Raw genomic sequence first — 10,555 nt, 5'->3', positions numbered from 1 at the left:
AGTGCATACTAAATGAAAAGGTGCTTTCATAAACTAGAAATACAAAGGGAAATAGATATGTGCGGTCAAAAACTCGAAAGTGCATGCAAAATGAAAAGGTGCGTTCATAAACTAGAAATGCAAAGGGAAATTGATATGTGCGGTCAAAAACTCGAAAGTGCATGCAAAATGAAAAGGTGCGTTCATAAACTCTAAATGTACAGGGAAATTGAAAGGTGCGTTCAAAAACTCTAAAGTGCATGCAAATAAAAAAATGCATTCATAAACTCTAAATGTACAGGGAAATTGAAAGGTGCGTTCAAGAACTCTAAAGTGCCTGCAAAATAAAAGGCGCATTCATAAACTCGAAATGCAAAGGAAATTTAAAGGTGCGTTTATAAACTAGGAGAGCACACATAATGTAAGGTGTGTCGAGAAGTTGGAGTGCATGCGAAATTGGCGAAATAAATGAATAATGAATGAGCACGCCGCTACCTGGTGCTTGAGTGACCTCTTGGTGGTAGAGTGGCGCAATTTACCGGACGCGCCCTGCGCAGGGAGGACGAGTTAGACTCGGTAAATCAAAACAAAAAAATTCGGCCACGCTTGTGATGAATTATACGTAATTACGCATTCAATTTTGCTCCAACTCGTGGTTGTTCAGATATGAGTCGAGCGCGTCATGGTAAGATTAATAAATGCTTATCGTTAAGAAAATATTCAAAATCGTCTAGTAAACACATAAGCCAGATTGTGCATTATGATATGAATAAACAGCGAATAATGAAGAACGCATAGAGATAAGAATGAATCATAATAATGGATGAATTTCACTTTCATTTCATTTTGAACTTGATTAGCTATTTCAAAACAGGCACTTGAGAGGAATAAGTGCAGTGATATAAATCAATGAATAAATCGTCACCAGTAAATCCCTGTCTTTCTTTAATGATGTATTTTGTATTCTACATAATGAACAGGTTTTTAGATATTACTCCGCTATTACTCCGCTCAGCATGGGTAAAAAGTTATACCCTCCTCCCAGGGAACATTCTTCAATTTTCTTATCATATTATTGATATTGTAGGTGCAGGCACCAGCACCAGGGGCGCCGCCCTCCACGTAGAAGCGATATTTATACCTTAACATTCCTCACATTTCTTATCCTAATAATCTTATTAGTGTTATTGTGGGTGCACGTATCTTATTCTAATCATTATTCATTATTGTAGGTGGATTCAATACAACATTCCTCAATTTTCTTATCCTAATCATTATTGTAGGTGCACGGACCAGCGAGGCACCAGCAGCACCAGCACCAGGGGCGCCGCCCTCCACATAGAAGTGATAATTATTATTTATCCCCTGAACATTTCTCAATTTTCTTATCCTAATCATTACATGTAGGACCACGCACCAGCGAGGCAGCAGCACCAGCACCAGGGGCGCCGCCCTCCACAAAGAAGTGATATTTATACCCTTAACATTCCACAAATTTCTTATTCTAATCATTATTGTAGGTGCACCNTGAAGACTTCGAAGCTCCTTCCAAAACTGCGCTTTTGATGAGCGTGTCACCGGAATTGCTATCAAGTAAGGCTTTTTCAAATGTTTCTTTGAGACATAATTTTAAATGCTCTTGAATTTCTTTCTTTGTAGCTTCGACTGCGGGAGGGACTATTTTAGAAGTATCGGATTCTTCAGAAACCTCGAGAGGGAAATTTTTTAATTTTTGTTCATCTTGAGTGTTAGCTCGTCGAACAAGATTCTGCTCGAGCTGACCGAGCTGCTCAACGGACTCCATTTGCTCCAAGGTTCCTTGCTTGTCCCAGTTATCAGGGTCTGTTGGGCGCGGAGGAGAGGTCGATGTAGGGGATTTGTGCTGTTGCTGCTGTTGTGTTTCTTCCACTTTCTGCCGCAACGAAAAGTCGCGAATATGTCCGCATATCGCCTGCAATATCGCAACATTATTACCTAGTAAAAGAAATAAGACAACAGGAATAATATTTACTAAAAGGAAAAAGACAAGATATTTCATCTAATACTTCAATACAAGGCAAGGTACTATCTATTAAAATTATTGAAGATTCTACGTGATCAAACAATGAATCAGAGATTTGGTATAAGAGATATCAAAGAAACGTTCTTCCACAATTTAAGCGTATCAAAAAGTTGAACAGAAACGAGCTGTCTAGCATTATGAAGAACAAAATTCAAACACATCATGAAGGAATCAAGTTACCTACTGTAGGTGTCTCATTGGGTAAACAGCGTCGCACGAAAAGCAACGAAGAGGAACAGTACAGAAACCATAGAGGAGCTACAGACTCCTAGAAATTACTCGACTCTAAGCAATAACAGCACAACAGTAAAAGAAAAAAATGTCGCCAAGTTTGCCCCAATCTTCTGATCTCAATCATGTGCGCGAATATCTTAATTAATCGCCTTTCTTGCTGGCATTCACCAATAATATCAATCGACATATCAGACAACTAATTGTTATATTCCAAGAGAATGTGAGTGGTGTGAATGTCCTGACAGCTTTAATTCTTCACACGTCTCGCTACAATAAAGAGCGAAGCGGCACAATAGCGGTACACAAATGATACGATCAAAGTATAATAACGAGAAAGTTATTTAACCTAATCGTACATTCATGCTACAATAACGATATAATATTGGTACAATAACTGTACAATAACGGAAGAGAAACGGTACAACAACGGACAACAACGTTACGTCAACGGTACAACAACGGCACAACAGCGGTACAACAACGACACAGCAACGTTACAACAACGGTACAACAACGGCACAACAACGGTACAACAACGGCACAACAACGGTACAACAACGGCACAATAAGGGAACAGCCTCGACGAACACGTATACACGAGCAGGTGCTCTCACACGTGTGTGTAATTGCCCATCCTGGTAATGTCGACTAGGAAGGGGGGTGATAGGTCAGTTATTCCGGGCACTTAATGCCACTGGTAGTTCTACGACCATCACTGGCTCGCTGACCCGCCAGAACTATTTTATTGTATTACACAACACTCTGGACAAGCCAGGTACTCATTTATGCAGGTATGTCCTCACATGGAGGTACTCGGTGATGTCGATCTCGTGCACAGACTCATGGCACTGGTCCAGCACAGGGTTCAGGTCGCAGGGGTGTGGGTGACCTGCTGCGTGGTGTTGGTGATGGCCAGACGCTGCTCCTCCGGCAGCAGGTCTATTGGGTCCTCCTCCACCCTGAGGCAGAATATGAGTATTGGACAGGCTCGACTTCTTATTGCGATTAATGCAATAAATTTACAGCTTTAATATAAACAACAATATTGATCGAATGTTTTAGTTCTTTGCGGAGTCGTTGGGAATTTTCCTCCACACTGCAGCAGAATATTATACAGGCTTTATTTCTTATTGTCATCAGTGAAATACAATTACATCTTTAATATGAACTATGATATTGATTAAATGTTTTAGTTCTTTGCGGAGTCGTCGGGAATTTTCCTCCACACTGCAGCAGAATACGAGTATTATACAGGCTCGACTTCTTATTGTCATCAGTGGAATAGATTTACATCTTTAATACAAACAACAATATTGATTGGATCTTTTAGATATTTGCGGAGTCGTTGGGATTTGTTTCAACAATAGTATGAAACTTATTGATATTGATATTGGCAAATAATGATATTGATATTAGCAGTGCGCTTATAAAGTATCAGGTTTACAGCGCGGTCATGAATAAAGCTATAATGTCGGACAGTAGAAACGCTTCTGCAACCCGATTTGACGAAACATTGTAAATTTATCGCAAACTCTGACTTTGTTCAGAGACTTAGAATTATCAAACGTGGGCCCACGGCTACGAAAACACTGTGAGAAATGAGTGAAACGTTGTCTAAATAGCAAACACCTTTTGCGATATGTGAGTCATCCTAACCCGTAAATGTTGTATCAGTGCAACGTCCGTTCTCTGCGATTAAGAGATAGTATCACTAACTGTACAAGTACAATAGGACCCATTCATTTGTTCGACCGTAGAGGTAATACAAGTAGAGGTAATATAGCGAGTACTTTTCACAAGTACAAGTAATACAGATCGAGAGTACTATTTAAAGGAACTATATACAGTAGAGGTACAATAGTAAGTAATACGCACGACTCGTCGAGGTCAGAGAGCAGCTGCTGGGCGTCGAACACGTCACGGTCGTGGGGGCCACGGTGAACGAAGCTCGGGGGAGGCGAGGACGACGAACACACGCTGAACCTGATCAATACGTCTGCTTTATACGCACACGCTGAACCTGATCAATACGTCTGCTTTATACGCACACGCTGAACCTGATCAATACGCCTGCTTTTTACGCACACGCTGAACCTGGTCAATACGTCTGCTTTATACGCACACGCTGAATCTGATCAATACGTCTGCTTTATACGCACACGCTGAACCTGATCAATACGTCTGCTTTATACGCACACGCTGAACCTGGTCAATACGTTTGCTTTATACGCACATTACATTATAAATGATTATTGATTATAGCTAAGAGTGTAGTCTTAAGGGGACCGTACACGTCAAAATTTTGGATTTTGGCTTTTCCGGGTTTTTAGTCTCATCTTAAAGCTGACATTCAGATCTATCTAACGGTACCAAAACCATCTCTGTACGTTGATTTATGCATTCACTACAGATCCCAAAAGGGTGGCGGGTGTCCGGCCCCCTTCAGTAAAGTTAAAGGAGTAATTACACGGCCGGGAATTATAAAGTAAATCGTCTAACGTAAAGCGACCAATTATAACATTCTCCAGTTACAATACTCATCTTAAAGCTGCTTTTCTGGCGCATTCAACGGTACCAAAACCATTTCTGTACGTTGAAACCTGCGTTTACTACAGATGCAAAGGGGGAGGAGGGGGAGGAGGGTTCTTTAACTTTAACATAGGCAGTAAATACCAGCCCAGAGAGTACAAAAGAGAGTGTTGTGGTCAGCTGGAGCCAGTGCACCTCCTGGCATCGCACGGGGAGGTGCGCTAGCAGTTGCTCCCAGGATCCTCGAGTGGAATCAAGCTCCAGCAACGTTTAGTTTGGTATCCTTGCTACATTTAGTGGGTATTCGCATGCTCCCGCGACTTTGTCCTGTCCTAGTGAACATTCACAGTTATTGTCACGGAAAACCTATCTCCTCATAGAGTTTTGAAGCTACAGCAATGAGACATACACCATTCGATTCGCAATTAAAATATCTAGAGATTGTCAGGCCATTTTTTTCGATTTCGTTATAGTTTTGAAAAAAGGGGGGGAAATAGAGGTAATTTTTGAAAAGTCAACATTTTTCAGAAAAATCATAATAAAAAGAGAACCAAGAAAAAGTTGAAAAAGTGGCCCGACAATCGCTAGATATGGTCTTTACGCATCGAATGATTCGTGTCTCGATGTTGTAGCACGATATTTGTAGGAGAAGGTATTTTTCTAAAGTACCCCCTTTTTGGCCGTTTTCTATGAATTTCACGTTTTCTTTCATTTTTTTGAAAAATTCACGAACAAAAAAGTCTTAGAATTCTGTTTTACATATGTGTACCAAGTTTGTAGACGATCCTTCCCTAAATATAGAAAATAGATTTCGACGTGTACGGTCCCCTTAATAATAGCAACACACACTGAACCTGATCAATACGTCTGCTATATACGCACATTACATTATAAGTGACAATTGATTCGACTTAATAACAACATTTTTAATTGTAGTCGAAGATGAATGTAAAATAAGATAATTTTGAAATTTGCATAACTCTGAACTACGATTACACTACAAACCATAAAATCAAATACTGCACAGCGTTTAAGTCTGAAGAAAAGTTTATTTATTGAAGGTAGGAAAACAACAAGAATGAAATTAGGGAATTAAAAGTGGGGAATAACAATTTGAGCGATGAATGATATACTAGTAATCCTTTCATATACAAAAATTTCTTCTTTCTTAGTCAAAAGAATGGGCTACGAGCAAAAATGAGCAGGATTTATATGTTTATTGCCTGAAAGATTGGCAGGATTTATGCATGTATTGGCTTGAAGATTGGCAGGATTTATACGTGTATTGGCTGGAAAATTGGCAGGATTTATACGTGTATTGGCTGGAAGATTGGCAGGATTTATACGTGTATTGGCTAAAAGATTGGCAGGATTTATATGTGTACGGTATTGGCTGGAAGATTGGCAGGATTTATATGTGTATTGGCTGGAAGATTGGCAGGATTTATACATGTATTGGCAAAAACATTAGCAGAATTAATACGTGTATTGGCTAAAAAGTGGTCAGGATTTATGTGTATTGGCTAAAAAGTTGTCAGGATTTATACGTGTATCGGTTAAAAAGTTGTCAGGATTTATACGTGTATTGGCTAAAAAGTTGTCAGGATTTATACGTGTATCGGTTAAAAAGTTGTCAGGATTTATACGTGTATCGGCTAAAAAGTTGTCAGGATTTATATGTGTATTGGCTAAAAAGTTTTCAGGATTTATACGTGTATTGGCTAAAAAGTCGTCAGGATTTATACGTTTATTGGCTAAAAAGTCGTCAGGATTTATACGTGTATTGGCTAAAAGATTTACAGGATTTATTTATGCATTGATTGAAAAGGAAGAGAGGCAAAATTAATACGTGTATTGGCTAGAAGATTGGCAGGATTGTGTAATGGCTGAAAGATCGTTAAGCCAGCATGGGCAACAACACAATACAATTTCTTGCCTGTAGAAGGCGCTGCTGGAGCTCTTGCGGCGGCGACGGTGGCAGTGGTGCTGCTGGGCGAGGGTGGCCGAGGCAGACGAGGGTATGACGTGAGGGAAGAGAGGCGTGGCCAGCGACGGTGGCAGCGTCAGCGACAACACGTCCAGGCTGACGTGCAGCTCACGCAGGTCCAGCTCCTGGTCCAACATCGTCGGCACCACGTCACCTGAGAACAGCGGTATGGGTGGCAGTACATCTTTTTATGAGTGGCAAGTGGCGGGTGGCATGGAGTGGCAAGTCGATGGGTGGTAATAGTGGCGTTACATCTTTTTATTATGAGTGGCAACAAGCAGGTGGCATGGAGTGGCAAGTGGCAAGTGGCATCGACTGGTAACTAGCAGGTGGCATGGAGTGGCAACTAGCAGGTGGCGTGGAGTGGCAACTAGCAGGTGGCATGGAGTGGCAAGTGGCATCGACTGGCAAGTAGCAGGTGGCATGGAATGCAAAGTCGATAGCTAGTAGCAAGTGGTATAATAAAGTATGACTTCACCTGAATGGCTTGTAAACAGTCCCGCACTTTACTAGAATGCAAGCATTCTCACCACCAAAATGATAGCATCAGCAGGAATATAGTGACAGAACACAGCATGGCCGAGCTATCAACATCAAATGACACGTAAATGACATTACTTCAAAAAATAAAATATTTTGTAAAAAATAGGTTATTTAATGTTAAATGTATGAATAGAGATTAGTAAATACGGGAAAATTACGCAGGTCGTCCGTTTACAAATCAATAATCCACAATACTTTGCAGTTTTCTAACTGTGAGTAGAACTCTCACAAGCAAGAGTGCAGCGTAAGCCATCTCCCATAATACGTACAATAAATTGTAAACAAAAAAAATACTATAATATTGAATGCACAACTTGGATTTATAAAACAAGTGAAAATCGCGCATGTCCTCCATTTACAAATAAATAATCCATCATACTTGACTAGTTCGTAACTGTGAGCAGAAGTTACGCATGCAAGTATACTTTTAAATATTACAATAAATTGTAAACAAAAGGTATTATAATATCGAATGCGCAAAGCAAAACAAGTGAAAATCGCACAAGTCCTCCGTGTACAAATGAATAATTTTGACAAGTTCGTAACTCACGTAGGCAGGTGGGCAGCGTAAGCACTTTTTCATAATACAATAAATTGTACAATACAATAAATTGTTTTGTACAATAAATTGTACAATACAATAAATAAATAATCCACCACACTAGACAAGTTCGTAACTCACGCAGGCAGGTGGGGAGCGAGGTCATGGGCGTGTGTATGGGGCTCATGCCCGGGCACCTGAGGGTACACACGAGGTGCAGGAAGAGGGGTAGGGGCCCTGACCCCCCCATAGGTCTCCCTAACTAGCAGGTGGCATGGAGTGGCAACTAGCAGGTGGCATGGAGTGGCAACTAGCAGGTGGCGTGGAGTGGCAAATCGAAGGCTAGTAGCAAATGGTATGTATAAAGTATGACTTCACCTGAATGGCTCGTAAACAGTCATGCACTTAACTTTAGTATACAATTAATTAACATTAATTAATAATACAATTCTTAGAAGAATGCATGCATTCTCACCACCGAAGCCATCAATATGATACCATAAGCAGCAATATAGCGACAGACCACAGCACGGCCGAGCTATCAACATCAAATGACACTTAAATGACATGACTTCAAAAAAATGAAATGTTTTGTAAAAAATAAGTTATTTAAGTTAAATGCATGAATAGAGATTACTACATACGGAAAAATTACGCAGGTCTTCCGTTTACAAATCAATAATCCATCGTACATGGCAGGTTTTTAACTGTGAGCAGAACTTATGCAAGCAAGAGTGAAGCGTAAGCACTCTTTCATAATACAATCCAGCGAGGGGGAGCCCTCGCTCCCCATGGACGGGTTATCGTCGTCCAAATCCTGGCACGAGGCGAGCGAGTGCAGGCGACGCTGGGCTGTGCATGGCAATATAATTCAGGCGATGTAGGTCATATGGTGAATATTCTTAAACAACCGGTCCATTTTAAGCATTAATAATAAAATTATAACTTAAAATATAGAGATATATACGTAGGTATATGTGAATATTCTTCAACAATCGATACATTTTAAGCACTAATAATAGAATTATAACTTAAAATATAGAGATATATACATATATGGTGAATATTCTTCAACAATCGGTCCATTTTAAGCACTAACAGTAGAATTATACCATAAAATATTGAGATAAATATATAAATATTGATCTTGATTTAAATATAAATGATACAAAAATTTAGGGAAGTTAATTAATTGACATTAACAGCAATGAATATATATTGACACAGCCAAACAATATCTCACGCGATAATTTATACTGAAGGAAGAAGGCCCTACCTGGAAGACGCTAGTACTAAAATTAAAAGAATTAAAATAACATAATAACTCCCAGCTGCTGGCGTCCTCGTCGCCGCCCCCACAGCCGCTCAGAGAGCGCTACCAACAACTTATATTTAAACTTTCTTTAAAGCAATCATATATTTCTTCAGCGATAATTTGCGTCTTATTTTTATCATTAAAAATTAAACCAAAATGTTCCGACATAGAGACAGGATAACAGCCGCTCAGAGAGCGCTACCAACAACTTATATTTAAACTGTCTTATCAACAATTTATATTTAAACTGTCTTATCAACAACTTATATTTAAACTGTCTTTAAAGCAATCATATATTTATTCAGCGATAATTTGCGTCTTATTTTTATCATTAAAAATTAAACCAAAATGTCCCGACATAAAGACAGGATATATCAATACGAGCTGATCGAGGTTTGCTTCTAATTTCTATACTTACGTGTATCAAGTTTAAATGTGTGGTATAGAATAGTATATATAGGCTTAATCTATCGCTTTCCTAGTCATGTGATCATGAACTTGTTATCAATAGCTTTTGAATATAAAATCAATTCCGATTGAAAACCCCAGCAAGTACAAATCAAGCTGCCGATAAAATAAGAAAAATCGCTAATAACAGCTTTCCACTCAAACAGTTAATGGCGAATGCCAAGAAATAGCATACGTGCAAATTGTGTCAGCATAAAATATGCGAGGAAACAACGTTAATAATTTGTGCAGGGTCAGGGTTACGTGCAATAGAAGGTTTGCGGTTACATGCATGCAAACTGGAACAACTAAGATTAATATTGATTAATATTAACAATAATAATATCAGTAGTGCATCAACGACTGAACATGAACAGATACGGGCTATGTTTCAAGATAATAATAAATTATTGAGAGTCGTATCGATGCTGTATTTACTGCAATTAAAAGTGAATATAACAATTATAATTGATGAAATAATTCAATATAGAAGTTTATACTACAATTTCATCACAAAAATAAAATGATATGAAGAGCAACTAGGAAAATATATAGACAAATAATTTTTATGTATGCAGAAAACACACAATTACAGAAGGCGGTAAAAAAAAACAAACAGAAAATTACGTGGATGTCAAGTCTTTGTTGGTTGTTTGAGAAATACAGGAATATGTTAAGAGTTACAGAGTCATTCTCATACAACTCTCTCTCTCATTCACACTGTTTTGTGTGAATGTACTCAAGTGCTATGTGTGAATGTGCTCAAGTGTTATGTGTGAATGTGCTCAAGTGCAATGTGTGAATGTGCTCAAGTGCTATGTGTGGATGTGCTCAAGTGCTATGTGTGAATGTGCTCAAGTGCTATGTGTGAATGTGCTCAAGTGCTATGTGTGAATGTGCTCAAGTGCTATGTGTGAA

At 39.1% G+C, this 10,555-nt stretch overlaps 1 protein-coding gene across 1 annotated transcript in view; it reads right to left on the bottom strand.

Moving 5' to 3' along the window:
* LOC125177587 overlaps positions 1-10,555 on the bottom strand; it is a 52,820-nt gene that overhangs the window by 3,427 nt on the left and 38,838 nt on the right. The window contains exon 22 of the mRNA XM_047879573.1: positions 475-528. Coding sequence (XP_047735529.1) covers positions 475-528 — 54 coding nt within the window. The remainder of the gene's footprint in view (positions 1-474; positions 529-10,555) is intronic.

This window comes from Hyalella azteca, unplaced genomic scaffold (genome assembly GCF_000764305.2).
Source record: "Hyalella azteca isolate HAZT.00-mixed unplaced genomic scaffold, Hazt_2.0.2 contig3349, whole genome shotgun sequence".
Taxonomy (NCBI): domain Eukaryota; kingdom Metazoa; phylum Arthropoda; class Malacostraca; order Amphipoda; family Hyalellidae; genus Hyalella; species Hyalella azteca.
The sequence above is the reverse complement of the archived record's forward strand: the minus strand, read 5'-3'. Positions and strand labels throughout refer to the sequence as shown.